We start from the raw sequence: 27702 nt of genomic DNA on the forward strand, positions 1-27702 counted from the left end.
AGCCCATAGAAATGATACATGTAAAAGGAACAGAGGAGCGAAGAATCATGAGTCTCCAGCAAAAACAAGAATAATCCTACTGATGAATGACACACATGCTGCTGTTAAAGTAAGGACTGTGCTGTTAAACAACTGCTCAACAGCACGTCAATTCTACATTTAAATATACAACACTATTTCGTGCTCTTGTTGACTTGTGGAGAATAGAAAGTCAATTAATCAGCAAACAAAATTGTAATAAATACGTTGATCAGTTTTTCAGCGTGAATACAAAACGTCGCTTTCTACAGCCTATACAATGCAACTACTTGCTTGTCAATTTGTTAATACTCACTGAATATTTTATATTTCCGTATATATCCTGTTAACAAAAAAAGTTATCTAAAAATGAATCAATACGTAAAGCCCATTAGCGCGTGAAATCAGAACGGACTGTGATTAAACGTTGCTATTTTCCGAGGGGCTCCTGAAGGCAGCATCAATCTCCTGGCTCCTGGGTGTGTGCAGGCAGTTCAATCTACAGACGAGGGAGAGGAACCAGGAACATCTCACCGTGAGTCCAGCTGTGCTGTCATCTGTCACCTTGTTTGAAAGCCCCTTCTCCACCGGACGGACGGAAAATGGGAAACAGTGCGAGCTAGTTTGTGAAGAGGACACATTCAGGGGGGAGCTGTGCTAAAATTGCGAGGTTAGTGAATGCTAGCTCCTCACTGCCTCTCTGCCGAAGCGTTACCTTGCAGACAGTTGCTTCATCTTTTGGCCAACCAGCCGCCGCTAGTTAGTTTTTTATTTGGCGGCGGTGTGTCTCTGTTCTGCCGGTTAACGTCGATCAACCTAGTTAGCCACCTAGCTTTACGTTTCCTAATTGCATGCCAACGCTTAGCTTCGCAAATTGTCTCTGCTCCAGCTTGCTAGCTAACGTTAGCATTGAGGTTAGCAAATGGGGCTCAGTGTGCGTGGTCCGCTGATGCTTGGACCACGTTAAATTAACTGAGATATTACGTTTGAAACTAGATAATGTAGCGAGGCTGGCTGCGTTTGAGTAACGTAACGACTCGCAAACCGGAGAAGCAAACTTGAGTATTTCCTTCATTACTCATTGTTGACTGTTGTGAGATTAACGTCATAGTGTGGCTTCCTGTTTTTCGCCTGTCCAGGTTGAGTCTTCAGCCACACCATTTACCTCCCAGAGAAGGAACAGGAGCACAGTGGAGATGCAGACTTTCCTGAAAGGCCGGAGAGTCGGCTACTGGCTCAGCGAGAAGAAGATGAAGAAGCTGAATTTTCAAGCATTTGCTGATCTGTGCAGGTATGTGGCTTTGACACCAATCTAATGTATCCTGCTCAAGTGATTGTAGAGGAACTAACAGATACAGCTTCACATACATCCACACAGTAGGCCTACCTCAATGGCTATCACAATGAATAAGAGATGTACTGGCAAACACCATACTTCCTGTTAATAACTCAGTGTCAATAGGGACTCATTATTATCTGTTCTCCTCTTACAGGCAATAGCCGAGTTGCAGTTTATATGCTTATATTCAGCATCAGCAACTTCCTCGCCCATTTATGTTTAGCATTTTAGGTGTTAAAACATAACACTACCTGATAAGGCCTGTGGCTGCTGTGCATCTTTTCTTTCAGCGGTAATGCAAAGACATGTTATACAATGAAGTAAAATATTTCAGCACGCCAAAGGGAAGGTTGCACTAGCACAAGCCATTTTAGTGTATTGGATTGTGTTTGCTATGACTTGAGTTGGTGCTTGTTGAGACATAGTGGGAAGAGGTAATGTGTGTTGTATGATGGTTTGTATTTGCCTACGGCACATATGTAACAGGACAAGCAGATATAGTAGGGGTTATTATTTAGTTAATTGCCCTAAAGAAACTCTAAGGCATGTGCTGAATTGAAGAAGAAGAAACAACCCTGGCTTGTTATCTTATATCTAAACACAAAAAAATGCCCTTATAATACATAACTAACCTTTGGCCATTACAATATCTTATATTCATTATAATTGAAAGGTTGTGATATCACATAGACCAGTCTTGGCTTTTTGTCTCTCGTTGTTAGACGTTTTATTCATAGACAAAAAGGGGACCTTATCCTACCAAATGTATAGTCATAATATTCATTTGTTATTTTGACCGTAGCAAGGATTTGTTCTCCAGCCTTGAGAGGGGCAGCTATATGAGTGTTGTATGTTATCTTGTTGTAGCTTATCCTTCTTCAGGCCAAGTAAATTGTTATATAAGGTTTTATAAAGTAGGGCATGGATTTTGTCAACAGAGATGACTTCAGGAGAAGTGAATTCTCCCTCACTGAGCTACATTTGCTGCTTTACAGTATATTGTATTGGGGAATGGGTCCAAGGTATGGCAGCAGCTTTATCATCATCTCTAATTGTAACATTGCCTAACTGCCACTGCCGTATGAGGGCCACGGTTATCCTGTAAACACAAATGATGACAGTGGCTGACAATGAGAGAGAATGGGGGAAAAAACAAGTTTTAGTCTTTAGTCATTTGAATAAGCAAGAATGTGCCGTGGTAGGTCAGGTGGGTTGTCAGTGCGCATTTAAGCAGGCAATTACGTCCTACCTTTTTTATGAGGGTTGTTGCCTCACAAAGCAACCTGGTTGAGCCAGCCCAGATTACCACACTGTAATCCACAAAACATTTTTAATCTCCTCATAAACCTTCAAGTAACACTCCCCCTGGCTACCTCACTGCATCCCGCCAAACCTGTCGACACGAAGAGCTGGACTGAGGGCTGTTTAATATGGACAGGGGGCCAAGTGTTAAGAAGTAGTATTTGTAGGGAAAAAAATCAAGTCAGATATTTCCTTTTTCCAGGAACAACAACAAATACTCGCTCATTTAAATGTAATAGTGAATGTGGGTGTATCATGTGTATAATCACCGCATGACTGCTTCTCCTCAGTCAGTCATTGAAACTGGTCTTGTTTCTCCTTTTTCATGACATATTTCCCTTATCATATTACCATGTCAGAAAGCCAATATTTAACTAAAATAACCTTCATATGTGTGGCTCCTGTATAAAGACTAGACATGTTTTAAAAGGTATTTAACCTTTCATGGAGGCACAACTCCCCCAGGGTGTGTCAGTTTTATTTATAAATGAATAATTTCCCTGGCAATAGCACACTCTTAAAATTTCATTTCCTGAACCTTGATTTTACTTCACGGGTAGTTATAAGTAGGTTGTTTTACTTGTACGGCTGTATTATCAAAGATAAACCAAATGGTTTACCCTCACAGACTGGGTCAGTATGATACTCGAATAGTGGCTGAACAGGTTTTCTTACTTTTATTATGTGGTATGCAGCTGACATTGTGAGTGCTTCATTGTGGAGCCTGGCCTGTCGTGTGCAGCTGGACCGAGGGGGTTCCTGCTAGTCAAAGCCATTTGGGTTTATGTTTGTGTCCCATGGGCTTTCAAAGCAATTTAGAGGCTTCCTAATGACTCATATATACCTGATTTAGTAAAATGCAATGTTCTCAAACAGCCACCCCCAGCGTCTTTGGACACAATGAAAATATTGTCACTTCGTACTGTCAAGGCAAGGCCACTCTTGGACAACATGTGTGAGCTACACCCTCAGTATGCATGTAGTCTTTCACCCAAACGATTCAATTCACTGCAGTGATTGGAAGACTTTTGTTATTTAAAACCTGTGACGAGTATCGCTTTGAAATCTACTAACATGTAAATAACTATTGTGTTGATTTCAAGGAACGGCCAAACAGCCCAAACAGGTTATGCTGTTTCAACTGGTTGGCCCACATTATCTGACCCTGTGTGCTCGAACATGGCAGCACATGTAAAATGCATCTATGTATAAACTTTGTCATCATATACTGTCTTGTAGTATATCATTATTAGGGTTGCAAAATTCCGGGAATATTCAAAGTTGGAAACTTTCCACGGGAATAAACGACAATATATGGGAATTAACGCGAATAAACTGGAAACTTTGGGATAATTAAACTGTATTTACCTTGTCATAATCAGACATGCATGCAAACATGTATAATAGAACTTTTAAAAATGACATTTTTGATTTTTTTTTACATTTTGTGAGTAGAACTTTATTCTTTCATCAAACAACAAAAACATGAACGTCTTACTCTCACTGCTGTAAAAAGTTTACTGTATACAAATAAACTTGATATTATAATGAACATGGCTTCAGTTTACCAAGTAATCAATATGCTAATGACAAACAGTGTTGGGAAAGTTCACTTTCTACATGAACTAGTTCAGTTCATAATTCAAATATTGAACGAAGTTCACAGCTCCAAAATATAAACTAGTTCACTTATTTTTTTCAAGATGTTGCGAGCTATAATTGAAATCTCTATCTGTCTGCAATACTACTCTTAGCCTTTACGCAACTCAGCGCTCTCACACTTGCCAGGCATCGGGCTGAAACGTTCAGACGCGACACTGATGACACAGACGTTCAAAAACAACAGAACGTTTTATGTTTACGTTTATGTTTCTGGCAGACAATGTTCCCAACCGGCTGCATTCAGGGTCCAGCTGAGCTAGGCGTGCATAGTCCTCAACTACATTTAAGTTCCCTGTTACATGCTTTTGCAAAAAAACGTAGGTCCATTTTTTTTTTTCAAAATTCCCGTGGAAACTTTCTGGAAAATTTCCACCCTTTTGCAATGGTAATCATTATGCCTCTATATTCTGGTGTGTCTTGCCTATTCAAAATGTTTTGACCTTGGTCTGCTTCTCTGCTGGGTCTCCTCCTTCATCTCTTTCATTCTGCTGGCTGTGTAACAGTATAGGCGAGCAGACAATCTCCAAATCTGAGATTGGACAAAACTAAAGGCCCCATTCACACCCCATGAAACACGCCAGCTGCAGTATTAAATATCCACATTGTTGTGGAGCATTGAATGGATGCTCTGAGGTTACCATGGTACTGCTCGCTCAAAAACAACTCGGCTTAACAGGCTGAGTTGGTTGTGGTGCTGAACTGATTTTGTGCTCATTGTAAATTCAACGGTTGGCTTAAATACTCCTGTGTGTGGTGAAAGGCATGAAGACGAGTCCATGTTCCACATGTGTCCGGTGTTGTGCTTCACTACGTTATGATGGTCTACAACTCCACTCATGTAGTCGTCTGCTGGTTGCTTGCCAACATATTTTTTTATGTTTCTTAAAAGTAGAATGTTCTCCGGCTTTGAGATGGATTTTTGTATTTTCGGTCACCGTGGCCCTACTTTGCTGTCCTGCTAACAGAAAAATTACTGTCATTTACTGGACTGGTGTTGTCCCCGCAACACCTGATTTGGTGTGAATGCAGCGTTATGGAGAGGAACTGTTTTGTTTTACATAAAGAGTAAAAAGAACAATCACATGATAAAGGGAATAACTCCAGTGAGGGCAACTAATGCAAATACATGTTTTTAAAAAGCTTGTATTATATAACATTAAAGTAAAACATAAATATAAGTGTACTTTCTTGTCACTTTCACTATGCAAGCAAATACATAATGTCTTGCATCTTGCAGTTAAGGTACTTTCAATGGATGGCAGTGACTATTTATGAATGGCTCCATGTTTTAGTAAAACTAATGACCCATACTTTTGTCTTTTTTCTTTTCAGGAAAAGAGGAATAGAAGTTGTTCAGGTAAGTTGACAGCATTTTTGTATGATACTGTTTTGTTGTTTTTGTCACAAAAGCAAAACTGAGCAGTCAGTCATTAAAACATGTACTGGAGGCAGTATTTTAATCAGATTTGATGCAGTGAGTCAGAGTCGAAGTCAAAACCACACATGCATACAAATGTTTTTATTTCTACTGTAAAGCACTGCAAGTTTGTTACCTACCACATACCAAGTAGTTGGTTTACATTCATGCTATTTTCAGTCTGAATGGATCATCAGGGACAATTTACTGGACCAGGCCAGTTTCGTTTTTACGCTGTGAGTGTTTAGTTTGTGTGTGTGGTTGAAACTCTAAGAAGCTCGGTAGTAAATTTCAGAAATGTGAGCAGCCACAACTTTTAACAAATTCCTAATTACAGTCACTTTTACAGTATTCTGTATCATGTGGCTGTAGAAGAAATTCTGGTCTATCGCTAGCAATTGCTTGGCTTAATTAAAAAAATGCTGTCGAGTTATGTTTAGATAAAAAAACAGGCCCCCAGGAAAGTAAAGACTGCTGTCTTTAATGGATGTTGAGCACAGCACATTACATTGAGTAAGTAAGCACAGCACGTACAGCAGCATAGTAACAATTGTTAAGTCTTGGAAGCTCAGAGATGAGTACTTCTCAGTGAAAGTGCTTTCTGTAGTTGAGGAGCAAATCGTCCTACCTTTTCTCTCAGTCTCTTACTCTGTTATTATTTTTTAATTCTGTCTCTTGTCTCCTTGTCTGAGGCAGAGACTCAGACAAGGAGTCTCTGCCTCAGTACTAGGAGTCGTACCCCCCCCCCCCTCTCTTTTTGCTTTTAGGTTGTTTTTTTCCTCTGGCTGTGCTAACGATATTAGCACACCCAGAAAGAGCCTTGTCCTGGGAATAGTCCCAAAGCAAGCAGGGCTTTGTTTCCCACTGTGCATTCAGTCACTCCTGGGAGAGTAGATCCTCACAAACCCTCAGCGAGGGGTACCCAGGGACATGAACTCTTTTGTCAGGACTACCTGTTGCCCACTGAGTATTTTGTCCTCCCACAAATCAGCATGAACATTTCTTACTTTTAGCTTGGCTGTTGCTGCCAATTGAGAAAGCTCAGTTTACTTTGCCAGAGATATTTTTTAGTTCACACCGGTGACTCTGTTGCCCGAGATTCAGTCAATGCCAGTCGGTGCCTGTACTCTCATGGCTGCTTCACATGCGAAGATAATGGGAGCCGTTGTACGAGTCTGTGTACAAAGCTGTCTTCTCTTATTCCACTTGTGAATTCAGAGCCCAGCAACCCTTAGACTTTACCGTGGACATTTTGCAGTCGGTGAAGTAATATCTAATGCAAATTATGTATTTTAAATGTTACTCTAAACTTATTCTCCTGTATGTCTCGACCTCGAGGTCCTGTAATTATTTTACCATATATTTTAAACCCAATCTTACTGAAGCCTACATTTCAACCGTGAAGAACATTAATTAATTAATTAATCTCAACAAAGAAGAGTAAGGTTTTCTGAGAGACCGAGATTTGAGTGATGATGACAGATGTTAGTAAAGACATATCATGGAAAGGAACTGCTGGTACAAACCACAGAAAACATTTAGCTAAAACTTGTCTGGAACTAGTAATGTTTCAAAATGGAAATTGTGTTTCATTGCAGATTAGGTGTTAATTTTAGTGTTCATGTTCTAGTCATTTTGTAAGGCTTTGAGGGTGGGTGTAGTGGTGCTGTTATGTAAATATCAAGTCCATTTAACCTTCTCTAGAAGGCTGGAGTAGAACATATTTGCAGATTTATTGAGTTGCCAACCGTGACCCTGTGTGGTCTGACAGACTAGCTGATTTTGATGATAACAACTCAACCTTGTATATCCAAGGATACATTTCCCCTAGGCTTTTCTGGTAGAATAAACTAGTAGTTTATGTTGTTTACAGTCTCATTACAAGCTAATTCACGTGTTGGTTGTTTGTCAAGCAAAGATTTGTTGGTATAATGGCTGTGTAATCAAGCTGAAACGATCCACTGATCAGCAGAACCTGTTGGGATTTACATTTTTTTTTAGATAAGCTGGCAGCATGAAGATGTCACCTTGGGTTTTACGTTTTCACTATTTCCAGACATTTTTAGACCAAATGATCGTCCTAATATGATTAATTGATAATGAAAATAATTGTGGGTCGCAGACTTACAATCTCATTAAACAAAACTTTGAAAAATAAGTCAAATTGATGTATAGATATTTCAGGTTGCACTTCCATTTAGGAATATATGGTATGTGCCACAAGAGATTGGCTCCTCCAGAGGGTTGATAGTGGTGATGACGTCGCCCTGTGTGAACAGATCTTTGCTAAATCTGGCAGCCCCAGGGAGCTCATTTTGTATTTTCATTTCTAGTGTGGGAAACTATCTCCATCCATACCCGTCAAGACTGACAACAGAAAGAGAACAGATGGTTCTTTTGTTTGACTTGACATGATTGCTCTTTTTGCCTCAAGCATCTTTCCACTTTAACTATTCTTTTTTGCTTTCTTTTACGTAACCTATTAGCACGCTCACCTTATCTCTACTTTTCATCCCTCTAAGCACACTCTCCCTCCTCCAAGAGATTTTGCAGCAGCTCATCAATACTGACCCCTTAGCCCCGAGCTCCTGAGAGCCATCCACCCGGGGCTCTGTACATTAGCTTGTCTGAATCATAGAGCTGATGAGATTAACTCACCAGGCTTGTCCTTGAGTAAGCCAATATTCACTCTCCAAGGATGGAAACCCATCACAGCAAATGGCCATCGTTTGAGTGGGCTGTTCATAGAAAGTTATTGAGTTCCGTTTTTCATTATATGGTAAGTGCTTTGAAATTTAACATTGATATCTAGCATTCTGCTGGATCTCCCCCACATATTATATTGGAGCTTGATAAGTGAGAGATTTTCTTTAGATGGTATTTATTGGTCCTCCACTGTACCATCCAAAGAAAGTTGATTGGTAGCCATTATTAGCTATAAGTATATAGTTGGTTATTGTAGGAGTCCTGAATACAGGGTGGAGATGATAATAAGTTATACATTCATCAGTTTGACCAGGATGAACTCCATCGTCACTTCTTTATCTTCCTGAATAGTATGATCATTTTTCAGCCATTCTCAATAGACCTCGTAGAGGTGTTACATCTCTTTTCTTCTCAATTTGATTTTCATTCCCACCTGCCAAAAAGATCTTTTAACAATGTCAATTATTTGTTGAAAGTGAAGGACATTTGCCACATAACTTCCCAGTGGACAAAATAGTCGACAGTGCTGAGGAGACAGCCATTAGCCTAATGAGCTCCCACTTTGACTTTACATAGAGTTTTTGTTTGGAGATTCCCGGTTATGTTGATCCCCTCTCATGTTTAGTCCTGCACTTTATGTGAAGTGTGGCCAACAGCCGCAGGTCGCTTCTGACACATATGTTTCTTTTACACTAGACTAGGGTGTTGAGTGCCACACACCATTCAAAATATACCATTCATCACATGTCTGTCTGCACTCTGGGATAGTCTGACAACAAAGCAAAAGGCAGGTGAGATTAGAGCCAGCGGAGTAGCACTAGAAAGAGACATCTAACGGATGAAGCAGCTCCATGAATGGCGGAAAAACCTCACCGGGCACAGAAACAAATAAATGGTGCAAACATGGATTAATACTGTTTGTGTTCACCATACTTGTACATAATTGTGTTGAAAACTGAAATACACATGGGAGCTTTGTCCCTTTTATTTGTTTGCTCAAATTCACCATTCTTAGATTTCCCTGGGGTATAGCTAGGGCCCACCATGGAGCTACATCAAAGCTGAAAATATGTTGGCCATGACCTACCCTCTCCCTCCAGGACCAGCGTGTTTTCTATGCTGTCCATCACCACTATGGCCCACTGCAGGCACTCAGTCCCAGAGGGACTTGCAAAGAAGTCCGCTGACAATTCTGCTTTTAGCATTTAGCAGGACATCAGTGACTTTAGTGCTTTGGATGAGCTCTAAAGCGAGGTCAGTCTGTCTACGCACAGGAGAGCGTCATCCTCTGCGGTGCGTCTTTGCCAGTGGGTGTTGACCCCCACGATGTAGCCCTGTGTTTATGGAGAGGCCAGGCTGTGGATGGGCCTTTTGTGTTGTGGAAGCAAGAGATTAAAAGCCATGCCTCAGCAGAGTACAGACACATCCCCTTTCACCCGGTTCTAGCTAGACAGAAAAGCGCCAACTGCGTTTTTTTTACCAACGTGCTGGTCCTCACACCACTGCTGAGGCCCTGTCACCACCGCTGCTCATAGACCCAGTTACAGGTTATCTGCAGGTGACAGCACATTTTATAAACCTTAATTTACCAGGACAGTGCTATTAAGGTCATAGCTGCATGTTTATTTATTTTATTCATCTGCCATATGCCACACCTGTCTTCCACATGTCTGATAAACCAGCTGGACAGCTGCAAAACTGAGTCACAAATGTCTGCCGTTTATTTGTTTTTTATGTTGTCGATGCAGCGGTGGTGTAGTGGCTAGCACTGACGCCTCACAGCAAGAGGGTCTGTGGTTCGGATCCCGGGTGGGGTGGGGTTCGGATACTGGTCTGGCAGGTCCTTCTGTGTGGAGTTGCATGTTCTCCCCGTGGCAGCGTGGGTTCTCTCCGGGTTCTCCGGCTTCCTCGCACAGTCCAAAGACATGCAGCTCAGGTTAATTGGACTCTAAATTGCCCGTGAATGTGAGCGTGAATGGTTGTCTGTCTATATGTCTGCCCTGTGATGAACTGGCGACCTGTCCAGGGTGTACCCTGCCTTCGCCCCTTGACAGCTGGGATCGGCTCCAGCACCCCGCGACCCTAATGAGGATAAGCGGTTAAGATAATGGATGGATGGATGGATGCAGCATTGTCTGTTGAGTACTTCTGAATATCTGACTCCCAACCGTGCATCACAAGTTTTTATCCACAATTATCTAGTGTCTAAATCTTAAATCAGCCACTGTTGGCGCCAGTATCTTCTGCTGCTGATAAAGTAACATTTTGACAGAAAGATTTTGCACTTTTCGGATTTTGCATTTATCGAAAAATACAAAATTTCATCCACTGTGTAGTACATATGCACTCTATTTGATGTGTTAATTCTTGCAAACCTGCTAAAGTCACTAGATATTTTCACCTTCTTTGCGTTGTATACATTTTTGCAGCTCTTGTTGACATATTACTTTTGAGCAGACGGGCATGTTTTTACAGGCAGGAGGAATGGAGTATGGAGGAGAATGAGAGCCCACAGCATTAGATGGGCAGGGAAACACATGCTATGTTAATGTATAGTGCATAATGAGCTTGAAAGGACATGGGGCTAGACTTGCATGTTACAGGGTGGGTTTCCATTTCTTTGTATGTTCGCAGACTGTATAACGTGTAGTATAGATTGTACCTGCTCTACATTGAAATGTGCATATATCATGCCAAATCTAAACATACTTCTATCAAAACAGGATGAGAGTAGGACCTACACTACATTTTGTTCTTCCTTGTGAACCCTGTGTAAAGACAATGGCATCGTAGTCAAATGATATTTAACAGATTTACAGCTCTGTGCAATTGACTTGTCAGGGCAGGATCCAGGGTACGCTAATTAGTCATCTATCCATCACAATTATTAACCAGGAAATGTTCGCTGAACTGACAGGTTGATTGCGTCCAACCCTAAACCAACTGAAACTATGTACAATTTTTCAGTTCCTGCATCGATCCACACCGGTGTGACTAAGGTGTGGCCCTTCTCCGTCTACTATTTGGACAGTACAAAGGATAGTGTGGGGTCATGCCCTGCTCTGGTGCATTTGTATGTGTTGCTGAATTATCTTTTGTCTGTAATGATCAGGTGATTCCCATTTGCTGATTAGGTGCATTATGCAACAGCAACACTGCAACCTACACAATTAGCTCTATTTGACAGTCTTGAGGGCATTGTTGCCATGTTTGCTCTGGTTTGAGTTCCACTGTCTCAGAGTCCCATGATTTAATTTTACATATTCATAATGTGCTGCTAGATTATTTGTCACAGGATTTGTATAACCACAATAAACCACAGTAGTATTACTGCTGTTAGAATAAACACAGCCTCAGGATTTGTAATGATTAATTTGTCTCTTAATATACTTTTACTCATGGCCTTATTCGGTAATAGCACACTTTACCTTCTGTATCAGTCTCTGTATCAGTCTGTCTGTCCTCTCACACAACCCTACCTCTCAAAAAAAAAAAAAAGCAGTCACAACTCCAAGCAACCTTGTATTGTCTCGTCTCTCACGGACGAACAAAACTCGACTCCCTTTGTCGCATCAAACTTAGCCATCTCATCAGCAACTGAGGATCTCTCCTTTATCTCGTGCGTGCGTGCGTACAAGCACTGACCTAGATAAATCATATCACACTTGGAGAGCTGCTTTGACTACTTGTGAACTACTTGGCCACGGTAGTCAGCCGTTCGGTTGTGGTAAACTTTAAATGAATGCTAATGGGGCATTTTCTCAGAGGCTGTTGACTCTGCTCAGACTGGAGGCCTGACCAGAGGGAGAAAAAGTTTGAAACGCATCATAAAATAGCTGATGCCAGAAATACATCCTAATGGTGTAATTTAAATAATGTAAACTAAAACTGCACCAAAGAGTTATGAATAAAAAATATAAATATCGGACCCAATGCTGTGTTATAACCAAAGTAAAAGAGGACAATGGTAGATTGGTGGTCATTTTCTCAAATGTATTCTCATCATGTATAAAAATCAGACTGAATATGATAAACTTCCCGCTTTTTTTAAAATGCAAATAAGTTGAATGTGGCGTATTAATGGAATGGTATGAATGGGGAAAACATTTTGCGACTTTGTCTACAAACTGCAGATAGCAAAAGAGAACGTGGGGAAATTTGGACAAGTTCTGACTTGAGGCCTGAACAAGCTGTGGGGATTTAATTATTTTCTTCTTTTGGTCAAAAACTTGCCATACTGCTTGTGAGAACATGCTTTTGATTTTGTGTGAAAAAATGCTATTGGCTGTACTGTTCTCCCTAAACTGCCGAGACATACTAGAGTTGTTAGACTTTCATAGTTTTTTGTTTATTTAAAATTGGTTCTTCATTAACGTTTAGAGGTACATTGCACTATGAAAATATATTCTAAATCAAATAATACAGAATTCTTTCATTTTTATTTACCGTTACTGAGCTAGAATCAATGAATCACAATTGCTCTGTTTCATGATGTACCAAATGCAATAAGTAACAAAAGGCAATGCTTTGCAGCTAAGAGACACTGTTGGCTGTTTTTAAAATGGAACAACGGCTTTCTATGGATAATGGCTTTGGTTAACCATTTCTAAATATGATGAATGAATACCTGAGGGTGGGAATGTTTAAAAACAACAACTAACCCTTGACCCACGGCTGTCCCTCTCTTCTTAGCTGGACCTCAGCCAGCCTCTGGAGGAGCAGGGCCCTTTGGACGTCATCATCCACAAACTGACTGACCTCATCCTGGAGGCGGATCAGAATGACTCACAGGCTGTGCTGCTGGTGCAGAGAGTACAGGTATGCATATCTCCTGTATTTATAGGTAATGTGGAGAACGGAGGTCTGCAAAAGTGCTGACCTCTGTTTAAAGAACTACGTATTTTCCATAAATATGGGAAATTATAAAAAATACCTTTTTAATTAAAATATATATATATATATATATATATATATATATATATATATATATATATATATATATATATATATATATATATATATCACATAGGGATGGGTATTGATTCTCAATAATTGTTTGTCACTTTCCGACTTATGGCTGTAGTACCAAGTAGAAAAAATGTGTTTAAAAAAAAGTTTGAAAAAAAAACGGTCATATTCGTTGACCATGTAGTTCCTGTTTGATTTATTTATTCATTATGTCATATTTAATTTTAGTATTATGTTACCTAGGGCACATTTCATGTCTGTATGTGTTTAGATTACATTTAATATAAAAAATAACTTTCAATTTACCTTCAACAAGAAAGATTTGTAGCCAAACATATCTCTCAAAGTTTTGTAACAAAGAATTTGAAAACCCAGACCTTATCTCGCACACAACATGTATGTACCCTGTGTTTACATGTAAATATACCAGTTCAAAGAGGAGACCAGAGAGTCTTTACTTAGCTTCAGGAACATAAAGAACATCAGCAGCTACATTTGATCATATGGTGAGTCATTAAACCTAAATGCTGTCACTTTAGGTTCCCTAAGAGTTGTTCTTGTTCTTCCTTGAACACACTTCAGAAAACTGCTGTGTGCCTGTGTATTCATTCATTGGGCAGTGTTATGGATCGTGTGAAAGTGTATCTTGTACCACCAGTGTAAGTGTAATTGTGATCAACATCATGCAATTCTGTCGACGGGTTCCTCCTGACTGCTCAATTTGGAAAGACAAACAGGAAGTCAATGTGGAGCAATCAGTTACACAGCAGAAACTAGTCAATATATGAGCACAGGGATGCATTTACACACTTTTATGGAACTCAAAGCTTTTTTGAAGCAAATGCACACAAAACTGTTTTTTTTGTAAAGGTCTGTGTGGCAAAACACCACTAGACATAAACTTATCAACACATAGATGCCCACCTTGTAGAGATGGCAACAATGGAGATCATGTAAATGTTAACATTTATCAGACGAAACACATTTGTGTCTTCAATGTGCTTCAGAATCATAGGTTGGTTACAGCTGTCAAGGTTTTCTTTGAGGCACATTGAAGTTGAACGTTGACCCCTACTCTCTGAGCCTCACTAAACACACGCACGACACAGACACAAAATGACAAAGACGCGCTGTTGAAGTATTAATCCATTACCAAAAATGTGAGTCCCTTTCATCAATTTAAAAACATTTGCTTTGTGCGTTTGCTGCTTTTCTTTTTGAACATACATACATTATTCATACCCATTTATGGAGCGCACTTTGTTGACCTATAATTGCCTATTAATCTAGTATTCAGTGAGGGCTACAAACAAAGTTCTGGTCTACAGTAGTATACTTGTGTCACACTCGCTGCTCAGGTGAATCACACCCATCTGGTGTTTCAAGTACTTAGAATTACTTTCCACTTCAAGTTTGTTGCCTCTGACATGGTTTGCAACCAGTAGCACAGATTTTGACCTCTACATTGAATATTTTCTTGGGTTTGTTTCCCCTTTTGGAAACGGATCTGCCCCAAAAAAAACAAACAGAAAATGTGCAGCCTCAGCACCTACTCTGTCACACCCACACTGACATACATCTGGCTCTTTCCCTCTCTAACACCTGTGTGCTCGTCTCCATCTCACCTCCCCCTCTTGTCTGTGTTTTACTGTGTTTCTTCTTCTGAAAAGCAGAAATCAGTAAGTGACAGTCCTTATCATCAGGGTATTCTCCTAAACTCCTGGACGATTAGTTTGGATCATTTTTTAGCAGAAGCATGTTTGCTTCATTTACATAACTGCTCAACTGGCTTTGATCAGCATTGCCCGTGAGATCCCGGAAAATCCTATAGATGAGTCGTCCATGTAAGGGCAAAAATCATTTGTTTTCTTGCTGAATGCTTCAATCTGTGTTTGTTTAATAAGAGCAGGATTTTTTTTTTGCCCTACGCTGTACGAGTGTGTTTAGTGTCTGACAGTCCTGCTTGTTTAAATTCATGCAAATGGGTATGACAGTAGTGCTGTGATGTGAACTGGCAGGCTGTTTGTGTAATGTGCAGGCCAGCCAGCTCCACCTGAGAGCATTTGTGAGTCAGGAAGAATTGCTTGGAAGGGACGGTTGGCAGAGAAATCCACAAAGCTGAGCTGGAAATGCAGAGAGCACGTAGAGCTGCAAAGTGGAGAGGAGGTGGTTCGGGGACAGAGCCAGAGCAGAGCCGACAAGAGAAGAGATGGGGAGAGCAGTTATGTAAAATAGCCATGAAGTGATGTAACCTACACAGAGCCGCTGGGAGACAGCTCATGCGCTCTCTCGCTCAGACGCATATACAGAGTGAGGCATGTTGACCCTTCAACTCAATGTTTGGATTTGTAGTTTGCCTGCTTTCATATGTTTGTTTAATATTTAAATCAGTATGGATGGATTTGTGAGTGTGTATGTATTTGTGTGTGTATCATGGCAGATGGTTGCTTGTGGTGTGAAGCCTCAGGGTGCTGGTGTGCAGCCCTCCTTTTTGCATATGTTATGTAATTTATCTGTTGTTGTTTTTATAGAAGAATTATGTTGAAAAATGTCTGTTTCAGGACTACATTGATGCCCACCCAGAGACCATCGTCCTGGACCCCCTTCCAGCCATCCGAACTCTGCTGGACCGCTGCAAATCCTACCAGCTCATCCACAGGATAGAGAGCTGTATGCAAGGTAAGATGTTTGATGAAACTTGGTGAAACTTTTACAATTGATACAATTTCACAAATTGCAAACAAAAAAAAATCTAGCCGCTGACGAATAGCTTGTGCTGAGAACTATAAGTCCAAAATGGAGGAAGGTGTGACATTAGCTGAGATTCAGCATGCTTTGCAATCCGTTGTGAGAAAAGAGTGAATGTTCCAAATGCATTCCACTGAAAATAACCTCCTTTGCATATTTATTGTCCAGTGAGCGACGGACAGCACAGGCAGCCGCTTTGTCACCAAGCTTTCAGCACCACTTATTTCCAAAGACATGCAATTTTAATTTTGTTTTCTTTTTGATCCATGTATCTTAAAGGAATTCAGTCTTTTACAAATGTTCAGCTCAGACATCAGTTGTTGTTAAAAAAAGTTATTGTAATTGTGGCCTCTACAATTTGAGTGCTGTTGAATTACACTGCGTTTCTAATATTTTGTCCATCCCATCTATATCAACAGCACTGCAAACTGTAACCTCCAAAATTTCCATAAAACTGAGTCGATGCTAAACAGTTTAAAAATATGTATTCATGAAGGTATATTTCACTGTTCCATGAGACTGCATTTGTTTTAGCTAAATGTACATAATAAACTGCCAACTGAGTTTTGTTTTGCTGTGTCACTCTACCACCAGGCTTACTCAGGCTTCGGATCAAATGAGTTAAACACCAATAACATCGTTCTTCCTCTCCCAGTCCTCAATATTATATTAAAACAGAAGTTGTCTAATGTAAAGGAACGGTAGATTTCGCGGACACAATCCCTTTTAATATAATTTGACGTGTTACGTAGGGTAGAAGGCAGAGTCGTGGTAGCTGCAGATTCTCTGTCTTTCCTCTTCCCTTCCAGAGGGGACACATGGATAACATATGACAGCCCTGTCGCCTCGCTCTTGAATTATGTTACTCGATGCTTCCGAGCAGATGTTTCATTCTTGCCAGCTGATATCATAATTTCTCTCCTCCTTCTCACGCAACAAATGCACCTCTCCATTTCCCCCTGCCAGAAGCCAGTATAAACTTGGCTCTGTTTAGGTTCCTCACTGATGGATCAGAATTTGCTTCTGAGTCAGTCTAACACCTTCCTCTGTCACCGAGACCATAAACTAATCAGCTAGAGATATCTTTTGGCATGAGGCATAGAAAGGCAATGACGATGGGAACACATTCCCGACCCACACGCACTGTAAACACACCTGTGACTCATCCACATTTCCTTTAACCCCGTACATGGCAGGCAGGGGATATAAACCTTTTAAGTATTACTTTACTGATTGTCCATGACTCTTTGAGGGGCCTCAGTTTGGTGTCAGAGAGACAGATCAGAGGCATTTCAGCAGTGTCATTAGGTTCTCAAAATAGAACCACAAGAAGACGTCTTTTCATCCAAACAGACATGATGGCTGTTACGTAACAGTATAAGCTGCATCACTCTGTCTCACTGTGTGCATTAGGTTTGAAGACAAAGATGGCTCACTGGCTGCATTTATAGGAAGCTCTCTTTTGTTGCCTCTCTGCTTCCATTAATGCTAGTGGCAAACACTTAGGCTCGCATACCAAACCTCCCTGACAATTGTGGTTAGTTTAGACGCAAGCACGGAGTGTAAGCCTTAATAATCCTACACCGCACCACCGTGATCGTAGGAAAAACAGCATGAGGCTGAGGATAAATGGACTTTCTCCAGTCATTGAAGAGGGACTGAGAGAACTGGGTTAAGTTTAAGAGGGGAAGGAGGGATAGTGTGAGTGTGGAAAGTCTACCTAGCTTTCTTAGACACAGCCACTTCCGCCTCCTTATCAGCAGAGGCCATGGACTCCAGAAGCAGCTGCCAAGGCAACCCAGTACTTACAGGCCACATAAAGCTCGGCATGCTTAACTCTGTATGACTCAGAATAGTACTCAATAGAAGGAAGCACTTGAGGTGCGTTTGTGCTTGTTCTGGAAACCTTATTCTTTCACTCGAGTGGTCTCTCGATGTTGTCGCAGTACATTTAGCTGTTACACTCTGAATTGTTGAACTGCATTTATGTTTAATAGAAAATAGCCAGAGCACTAATGGGTCTGTGTCACTGATTCATAGTTGTGCTTATTGAAACTGTTGGCGCTGCTCTGTTGTCCGACTTGGTTTTGTGATTCCTATGTTAGCCAGAGCAAGGTAACTGTTTATGTTACATAGTGGAATCCAGTGGTTCCTGTGTATGCTTGACGTTTGATATCTTGGACTGTTTTTATAGACAGAAACCGTCGTCAAGTCAACTCTTCTATAAAACAAATCCTCTCTCAATGTTTTAAGCTTATTCCTCTCCAGCTCAGGATAAAAGGATTTTTCTGAATACAACCTGGATTCGTCTGGATCCAACTGAAACCTTTTGGGGTTTATTTACATATTGTCTTTAAAGACCAACAGAACAAATGTCCCGTTTATGCAAGTAATCAATTTCTTTTTTCGCAATTTCCTAGCCGCAACATGAGAAGAGAGAGAATGAACGCAGACTCTTTCAGACCACTCGTCCAAGTCTCATGAGCCAAGTTGGCAGACAGGATTGCCCAACTAGATTATTAAATGATGAATACCTCATCAAAGTAGGGTTTACCTTTTTTGTGAGAAAACAATCACATTTTTCTTTTCAAAATAAATGATTCATAGTAGTAATTGAAGTGTAAGCCTCTGTCAGCGCGATACTAACAATTGCATTACACTCGGCATGCATCAAGAGAGGATGCTGGGGTTTCTAGGAAACATGCTCAAAATAGCAACACAAGAGTTCAGTCTTCCACCTAAATAACTCCACATTTTATGAAGCTGAATGTAACTTGGCGCGGTGCCGTCCAATGCACCTAATGCATGAAACCAGAGGGAAGATATGATCTGAGTCTTGGGTGTTATAACGCTCAGTTTAGGATTTTCTTCTCTGGTATTTCTCAGGCACATCAGTTGGGAACTCGAAGTTGGGAGTTAATTTATTTGCATGGGTCAATATGATGTAACAAACCAGACAGATGGTAGTGTGTGCAGCGGATGTCCCAATGAGATTTTAAAAAAAAGAGAACAAAACAAAAAAGGCAGTGTAACTGGATAATGACATTTAAAAAGCATCTCATCGAGTCCCGTAAACGTCGCCCTCGGCTCCACTGGGTCTGCTGTGCACATGCAGTGTTTAGACAGAGCCAGAGATTGATCCTCCCCACCCTGCCCTGCACCCCCTTATCCCTAAAGCGTCAACCAGAGCCAAGTATGCACGCTATTACAAAGTTAGCCACTTTCTCTTATCCACCATTCCTCGCTCTCTTTATTACATATCCTTAACTTGGAGCATGACACATTTTCCGTTTGACAAAGTTTAGGTTATTTTGATGGGTTTTTTTTGTAAGACAACATTTCACTGCATCAGGCTTTGGGAACTCTGTGATGTAATGAGGATATTTTTTCCTACCAGACTGTTTTGCTCAATGACATTATGTTGCCATTCCAGTCCTGGTAAAATAACAGCAGTGTAGTGAGCGTGGCTGTAACGAGTGACAGATGACTGATGGGTAACCCTCAAGGCTTCCCGCTCCCAAAAGTGACTGCTTGCTGGAATAGACCCAGCTGGATTCTCAAGCTGGAGGGCACAACGACAATGTGAATACTTGACGGGTTATTCCAGCTCTTGGTTCCTATTTCCGTAGGTGTTGTCATCACTTCTATCTACTGTGATAGCATTGAACTCACCAAAGTCATTGACGAGATATTGAAACACGATAACATTATTGCAACAATAGTCAGACAAGGTACAGTTGAGCCAGGATATTTTAAATTACTTTCTGAAAGAGATTGTAGCTGAAAATGTCAATAATAATAATCTCATATCGAGTGGATCCTAGATGTTGATCTATAAACTCTGATGCATGTTTACAACATGCAGTTTGAAGCTAAGATACAAGTTTATTCATCCGCAAAATAATCTGTTGCCAGAGATGCTCAGTAGACAAAACAAAATGAATAGAAACAAAGATTACTCTGCTATAGTTCCCCTTTTTCTCTTTAAGATACATTTATCTGTCTTTGGTTTTTCTTTGAAACCTGAATGATCATCTGATGGCCTATTGTCCTGTTCGACTTCTTTTTAGTAATTTAGCTGTATTCAGTCTCAGCCATTAGCCAGATGAGCTCATTATAAGGCTTTAACAATGCTACTTTTTTATTTTTTATCAAATATTATTAATAATTAATTAAATCATCAATGAATTGCTTTGTCTATAATATGACAGTATATTTTCCTACGTTTTTATTCCAGTTTAAAATAGCTGCAAATACATTATCTGCAAATTAATGAATCGACTAATTGTTCAAACGCCAGTACAATATTATTATTGATATCACAATAAGGAACGATGGCCAAGCCAGAAACAGTTTTAAGGATATGTCGCCCTCGTCACAATACGACCATGCACGCTGTTGCAGCAACAGAAGACCCTTAACACTGCACTACTGTACGCGCGCTGCCTTATCAGCTTGCACAGCAGCAGTTGTGGAGGATTTTCCTGGAATCGGCTCGATGGCTTGATGTTGAAGATTCTGGGATTACTTTGAGGCTTTTGAAAAAATCTCTTTTTGCCTCGTGCATCAGCTTTCATTGTGGGGTTTCCCAAACGTTTTGTGTGTGTCTGCACTATCTGGCTTCTGTGGGAGTTGTAGATGTCAGTGGGGCCCAATGCTCAGCACTGGAGTTAATGTAGGCAAATGAGATTCTCCTGACCTCAGCACTAGTGGGAGCAGAGAGCCCCGCTACTGCTGAGGCCCACAGTACACAAAGACCGGCATGTTTCTATTGTGTTTTTGTCATTAGCATTTTGCCAGCTCTTGGTTTGGCCCCCTCACTGACTTCCTGCGGTGATATCTCCAACCAGCTGGCTTATCGTCCTCATGTACCAACTTTAGAGGGGAAAATACTGGCAGAAGATTTGATATAAATGCATCCTGAGCACTGATATGAAGTTTGACTAAACTGCAGGATGTTATAATCAGTCGTATCGGAACTGACTGCAGGATGTGATGGAAAGGATATTATGTAAACAAAGAAACATGATGTGATGTAGAAACATGGTGGAGATAGAGGCTTAGTGATTTAACATGGCCTCAATTCTGTTGCACCTGCTTTGTTAGCTGTTTGGGCGTTGAGTGAGCTGTCGCCTGTCAGTCAGGCCATGGATCTGATGACTCTGTAATGTCCTGAGCTGGTTTGACTTGTTGTCTAATAGTTCCTCATGCGATTGTGTGTCTTCCTGTATTTCAGTATTTTCCTGTGTGGGTGTATGTGTGCTGTTTGAGAGCAGCAGAAGGGCCTGGCAGCTTTCTGCTTTATTTATTTGAACAGGAGTCACTTGTCCCCCTAGGCCTCAGATGGCCTCTGCTGTGTTTGTTGTATAAACCCGTCAAAAGGAGTAAATATAAATATAATTCCTGGGCCAAATTAAATAAGTTGTTTCTGCGAGAGACTCATCTGCTCCCCACGTTGAACTTATTCTTAAGTAGGCTATGGATGCTAACAGAACAAATAGCCTCAAGCGCTGCTATTTCAGCATTATTATTTAAAGAAGTGCTCCATATAACTTAAGGTATCTTGGACAGGTGAGACAGTGTGTAGGAACATAGATTACCATCCAGTCTAGCTGCTCGCCAGAGAGCTCTGATAACTGACAATAAACCTATTTTTAAAGTTACTGTGTTGTATATTGCCAGAATTTTAGTTTAAAATATTTTAAAAATTAACTTTGATAATCAACAGACTGTGAAGAGGTTACTGTGTTGTATTGTGTTGCAGTGATATCCACTGAAATTAGCATGTTAACCGACTCGCCCCGGCATGTACTGTCTCGTGGTTTACTTACTTACTTCGCGAGCAGGATGAGATTAAGGAGCTAGCGAAAACATCTGACATTTATCCTCCATCATTATTTTCTGTTCAACTGATATTTTCCAAGCGCTTCGGTGTCTCTAACTTTATGAATTCCCTTTTACTTCTCTTTTCATCAGATGAAAGGATTTGCTCTCCTCCATTCATGGTCCTGAACACAGAGTGCAGCCCGGATGTACTGGAGCATATCAAGAGGCAAGGACTCACATTCCCCTTCAGTAAGTGTGTTTTTTTCTTATCGAGATATTGAGGACCTAAATCTATACTTCCTTAACATTACTTAGACCTGATATTGTACTGGTAACCACTAATTTTACTTAAATGTTGCTGTGTGAACTCACTACCTGTGTCTCATATATGTGCTCTCTCTCAATGTGTTACAAAAGTCCTTTGTGTAAGATATTTTGTTTCTCTCCTTGAATTTTATTTGTGCTTTACAGTATTACACGAAGGTAGGTTACCGGACTAACGTTTCCTTGTCCTTTCTTCCTCAGTTTGCAAAACACGGGTGGCTCATGGAACCAACTCCCACGAGGTAAGAGGCCACAGGGCTCAGAGGTCACTCACACCCTCCACAGTGTGCTTTGTGTGACCAGGAACGCCTTTAACTCAAGTCCAAATAACTAAATCAGATAAAGTTCTGTAAGTCATGTATCTTTGCCTGTCAGCTGAAATCAATACCCCTGTCAGGCTGGCCAAATAGTCTTCATTCCTCCACACTCTCTGCATTGAATTAAGTTAGGAATTAACTAGGCTTGTTGGTTTGAACAACTACTTTGGTTGATGAATAGATTAGGCGTGTCATTTACTCTCTGTCCTGTCCACAGATGGCCATAATCTTCAGTGAAGAGGACCTGAAGGACGTGAAGCCTCCTTGTGTGATTCAGAGCTTCATCAACCACAACGCAGTGCTCTACAAAGTGTTTGTGGTAGGAGACTCGTACACTGTGGTGGAGAGACCTTCACTGAAGAACTTCCCTGCTGGACCGGCAGGTGAGGAGACAGACTGACGGACAGACAGGCAGAGATATCTAAGGGCTGGCACACAAGGACAGACTGTGCAAGTTGCACGGCTTTTCCAAATAACCCAATAAAAGAGCTCATAAAATGGCTTTATAGTCATTGTTATCAGACCTATTCACCCTTTTAAGGGATGCAGCATGGTGCAATTGAGTTGTGCTCTGTTGATACTGTTGAAAGTATAGGAGGAGTGGTGTTTTTTCCCCATCAACATCTCAGAAGCCTTCCCCATGATGCAACTTTGTACACAGGGTAGTCCCATGGCACAAATGACTCCAGTATTTGCATGTGATACAGTAGAGGCCCTCATGCAAAGCAGTTTTGCCATCAGTGTAGTAGTCTGCTTTGTGTAACGCTACAGAAAGAACAGTTGCCTTTCGCCTGGAATGCTGAGCGGTGCAGCTGAAAAGCACAACACTCGTCAAACGCGTTTGAAAAAAAAAAAAAAAAACATATCACACTGTTACATCTGCGCAGCATTTTGTTCAATGTGCTCTGTAGCCCGGAGCTACACGTCTGGTTTTGTAAGTGGAGGGAAAGACCAGATAAAAGCGTGAGGTATGGTAGACCTTCGGAAAAAGATCTTAAAAATAACGACGTAAGAGACGTTCTGTTCCATCCCACCGTCCTCCCTGTGCTTCTGTCGACTTAAATTGGTGGTTTGGTCATCCAGTTTAGGAATGATCGAACCCGTTTGCCGAACACGTCATACCCCTCTACACGCTGAGGGGCATCTGTATTTGGACAGTGATAGAATGTACTTCCCCTCTTCCTTCCCTCTAACACTCTCTAAAGTTAATCATCACAATGGTAACAAAGAAAAAAGGGGCAATAAATTCAGACATTCATCCTGTCACATTCATCACTGCTTCAGAAAAAATCCAGGGTCCAAACGAGAAAAACCCCTTGCATGCTGATTTGTTCGTAGGTGAACACTCAACATGACGTGGTGAGAGGGTTGAATGTTAAGACTGCACACTAGGGGGGTTTGGTGTTCGGTTTCTGTTTCTTTACACCAGGTGTTAAAGTCAGTAAATAATCTCTGGTTGCATCATTGCATTGTGTAACCAGTTAGGTTTTACTGCCACCTACTGCCACAGATGAGAAATGTATGTAGATGACTGCACTCGGAAAGCATGCAGTCAAAGCTCTTTAATATTCAACCTCATCTTTTTTTTCTCCTTCTGTCTCCTTTTCAGACAGGAAAGCAATTTTCTTCAACAGCCACAATGTTTCAAAACCAGAGTCGTCCTCAGACTTGACCACGGTACGTCCACAATGTCACAGACTGCTATTCCGTGTGATTTTTTTTTTAGCGAGTTTTGTTGCCAATAATCTTCAATATTGTACCTTTTTTTTATCTCAGAGGGAGAACGTAGAGGGGGTATCTCAGCCACCCAGTGACGATGTCATCAGAGAGTTGTCCAGGTCATTGAGGCAGGCGCTCGGCGTGTCCCTGTTTGGCATCGACGTCATCATCAACAACCAAACAGGCCAACATGCTGTCATTGACATCAATGCATTCCCTGGTAGGTGCAGCCTCTCATCCACAGGGTCGAGTTGTATCTTATTTGTTCATTATACCTCCACGCCGACAACGGCCGTAGACATGTTTTTTGGGTTGTCTTTTGTGAACTGGTTCATTCCAGATCTCTGGTGATCAGACTGAAATGTCATTTCGTCTGACTTGATTATTTTAAATCAGTCTAGTAAATATACAAAACTGTACTTTACATAAATACAAAAACAACTTTCCTGTAAATATGAATACAACCCTTGTAAACATTTGTAATACAACCACAAGTTTGATGAGCTAACCTGACTGATGTCCCTTAATGTGCTCAGGTTATGAGGGCGTCCCAGAGTTCTTCAACGACCTCCTGAACCACATCACCAGTGTGCTTCAGAGCCACAATCCAGACTTCGCTCCTGCCAGCGAGCAACCCAAAGGTCTGCCGGTGAGCACCGCGGTAACCAACGCTGCCCCGCCGGCCCCCGGCTGCTGCAGCATGCTGGGAAAAGAGGCCAGCGGTAGCCCCTGGATCGTAGAGGGCGACGGAGGGCTGAAGGGCCCCCGTCAGAGACTGGGCTGCAACTCCGCCATGTCCCCTAACTTCCAGCAGCACTGTGTCTCCACATTAGCTACCAAGGCTTCTTCCCAGTGACTGATTCCTTGCCCCCACTCCGTTTGATCCCTGAACATGAAACAGATGACAATGGGACAATAATAATTAATAATAATCATAATAATTATGATGTTAATGATGATAATATATCTAATCAAAAAACAAACCTTTTCCTATATAGTTATTGAAAATGATGGTGATTGAGTGTAAGCTTTTTTCTCTCTGCCTTTTTGTATTTTTTGTTTGGTCTAATGAGACTTAACAGTACTGTAATGTGAACTTTTGGGAACTTTTGCCTCATAGCTGATTTTATTTTTCTCTCTTATGTGAGTTCTCTGTAACAAAAGGGTCCAGGTGAGGGAGCTCATGGGAACGGTCGAATCAGGACTGGAGGAAGATGTGCCACTAGACGTGCAATGTATGATCCCTTGTATCTCTCACACACATTAACACACTCGCACATACACACAGGTACGTTTACATTGCAACGGACCCTGCCAGTGATGTGTGTTTGTCTTCTGATCAATACCACTGACTCCTCTGCACAAAGTGACGGGGAGAAAAGGTGGCTGGGCATTTGAACACTACTCTACAGATCCTGGGCTGCTACGCGAGTATGGCCAACTGACGGCAGAGGACATAAAGAGTCTGAACATGAATGACGAGACAGTTTTGGGTTTTGTGAGTTTACACAAACGGGTAAGCCGTTTACTTTTCCGAGTGCCATCAAATTTACTTCAAGTGTAGGAAGGATGCCTACAGAAGAAAAAGAAAAAAGGTTGAAAAGACGGAAGTTAATCTCCATGACCATGTGACCAGGTTTCTTTTTGATTGTTGCACCAATGTTTGTAGGTCTTTGGGTGTTTTACTGTGTGTCAGATGCCGGATATTTGGTGTTCAACAAACAAATCGTTTGAGACGAGAATCACATTCCTTTTCCTGTTTGTGGATGTTTTCGGAGAATTCCATAATTTTTCATAATTCCAGTGGGATCTTGTGAGATTTCTCATCACTTCCTGGGTTTGAAATCTCCTTTAAACAGCCACAGTTCTCCACATGTCTTCAATGCTTGTGTTTAATGTGAGCAAACTACTCTCCTGAAGCCGACTTGACCTATCAAAAAACTTGGGGCTGCTGTGTTAATACGATAATTGTTAATCAAAGAATCAATTATTCCACTAAAATCAAGATAAAAATGTGTCTTTGAATATCTACTTATTAGGTATTAATTATTTTGATATCATTAAATGAACACAATTCTAGATGATTGAGGAATTTGTTTAGCTTTATTATGTCTATCATTTGATTTAGTTTCACTCCAACTGCACTTTCTTACAAAATGTAGTAAAGAAACCTTCAGTCCAGTTGGTTCATTTGCTTCATGCTTAAATTCTCTGACCTGTCTCCTATTCCAGCTGCTGTATTTGTGTCAGATGTTAAAATCATTTGGAGAAGTGAGGGAGAGACCGTTCAGATCGTGTTCCCAATGTTCACTGTGAGATTTTTTTACTCCAATTTTGTTAATATCTTTGTCCTGATATCTACTAAGAGCAACTTTATTTTATTGAGATTTTATGGGGAAAAGGTTTTATATACATGAGAGCACTGGGATGTTTTTGAACAAACAGTGGATATTTTACTAGCGGTATAGTAAAATGCTGGGTCGGGTTGTCCAGGTGGTGTCAGAGGCACAGATGGGCTTGTGGTTGATGCTGTTGTCTCCCTCTAGCATCTAGTGGGAAGGATTGCCAACCTGCAGATTTGTGCATGGGATTTGTCCTCATGGGATTTGTCCTCTGAGCTTGCTCCTTCTCTTGTCCCAGAGAGCTCCTTCTCGCTGTTTCATTTCCTCCATCAGTATCTGAGGGAGCTGACTGTCCTCTCGCTCGCCCTGTGATCGTAAATAATCGTGTCAGCGCAGCCATCTCACCAGCATCTCTCTGGGACAAAAGAATACCAACGATGTTCTAAAAGTTGGTCTTCACTAAACACATCATATTGTGAGAATATTTCCACAATGCAGTTAGTATAATGTTTTAATCTCCCACAATTTAAATGTGTTGTGAAGCAACAATACATTCAGAATGTAAAAGGTAATGCAGCGGATTCAGGGGAACTTTTCACGTCCTTTCCTCGTCTAGAAAAAGGGGTTGGCGCTTTGTGTGTCCCTGTAAAGCTGGAAAGGCTGATATCTGTGTACACCACTATATCTTGTGTCCTGTTGTGTTCCTTATTGTGCTTCTAAATGGGAAATAAATGGTTAATCCAACCCGTGGTCATTTCTGCAACCCAGGCTGTCATGCTCCCAGTTTCCACCTGGATGTTTACTTCTTGGGTGTCTTGTACAGTACGTGTATATATGCCTAGGCTTACATCCGTACAGTATGTTTTGTATCGGTTCTGTAATTGAAAGGAATCTACAATTTTGTGACTTTTTAATTAAACGGGCGAAATAAACATGTGGAATCCTATTTAATTCATCTTGGTTTTCCAAACTGACTTGTGGGTAAATGTGTTTTGTGTAGGTTACCGCTGAGGA

General features: G+C 41.0%; 1 protein-coding gene across 3 annotated transcripts; it reads left to right on the top strand.

Annotated features, from left to right (window-relative positions):
- On the top strand, positions 1 to 27613 carry itpk1b (inositol-tetrakisphosphate 1-kinase b). Of its 3 annotated transcripts, none has more exons than XM_068579639.1 (12): positions 1 to 109; positions 508 to 688; positions 1158 to 1309; positions 5654 to 5678; positions 13137 to 13262; positions 15974 to 16091; positions 22137 to 22235; positions 22512 to 22552; positions 22845 to 23010; positions 24237 to 24304; positions 24404 to 24566; positions 24883 to 27613. In XM_068579639.1, exons 3-12 carry the CDS (start codon positions 1215 to 1217, stop codon positions 25200 to 25202), a joined length of 1221 nt encoding a protein of 406 aa, XP_068435740.1. In that variant the 5' UTR covers positions 1 to 109; positions 508 to 688; positions 1158 to 1214; the 3' UTR covers positions 25203 to 27613. The 3 variants fall into 3 exon arrangements, with proteins under 3 accessions (XP_068435740.1, XP_068435739.1, XP_068435741.1); XM_068579638.1 differs by having other exon boundaries at positions 29 to 109; positions 461 to 688; XM_068579640.1 differs by lacking the exon at positions 1 to 109 and having other exon boundaries at positions 540 to 553.
- The last annotated feature ends 89 nt before the right edge of the window (positions 27614 to 27702 follow it).

This window comes from Clinocottus analis, unplaced genomic scaffold (assembly GCF_023055335.1).
Source record: "Clinocottus analis isolate CAN_PGR_092001 unplaced genomic scaffold, fCliAna1.0.p SCAF_17, whole genome shotgun sequence".
Taxonomy (NCBI): domain Eukaryota; kingdom Metazoa; phylum Chordata; class Actinopteri; order Perciformes; family Cottidae; genus Clinocottus; species Clinocottus analis.

What these genes read in the sequence shown, in the direction of transcription:
- itpk1b (XM_068579639.1), top strand. Translation starts at nt 1,215, where the DNA reads ATGCAGACTTTCCTGAAAGGCCGGAGAGTCGGCTACTGGCTCAGCGAG. An exon ending in GCATTTGCTGATCTGTGCAG is followed by an intron (nt 1,310 to 5,653) that starts GTATGTGGCTTT and finishes TTTTCTTTTCAG; the next exon opens with GAAAAGAGGAATAGAAGTTG. An exon ending in TGACATCAATGCATTCCCTG is followed by an intron (nt 24,567 to 24,882) that starts GTAGGTGCAGCC and finishes TAATGTGCTCAG; the next exon opens with GTTATGAGGGCGTCCCAGAG.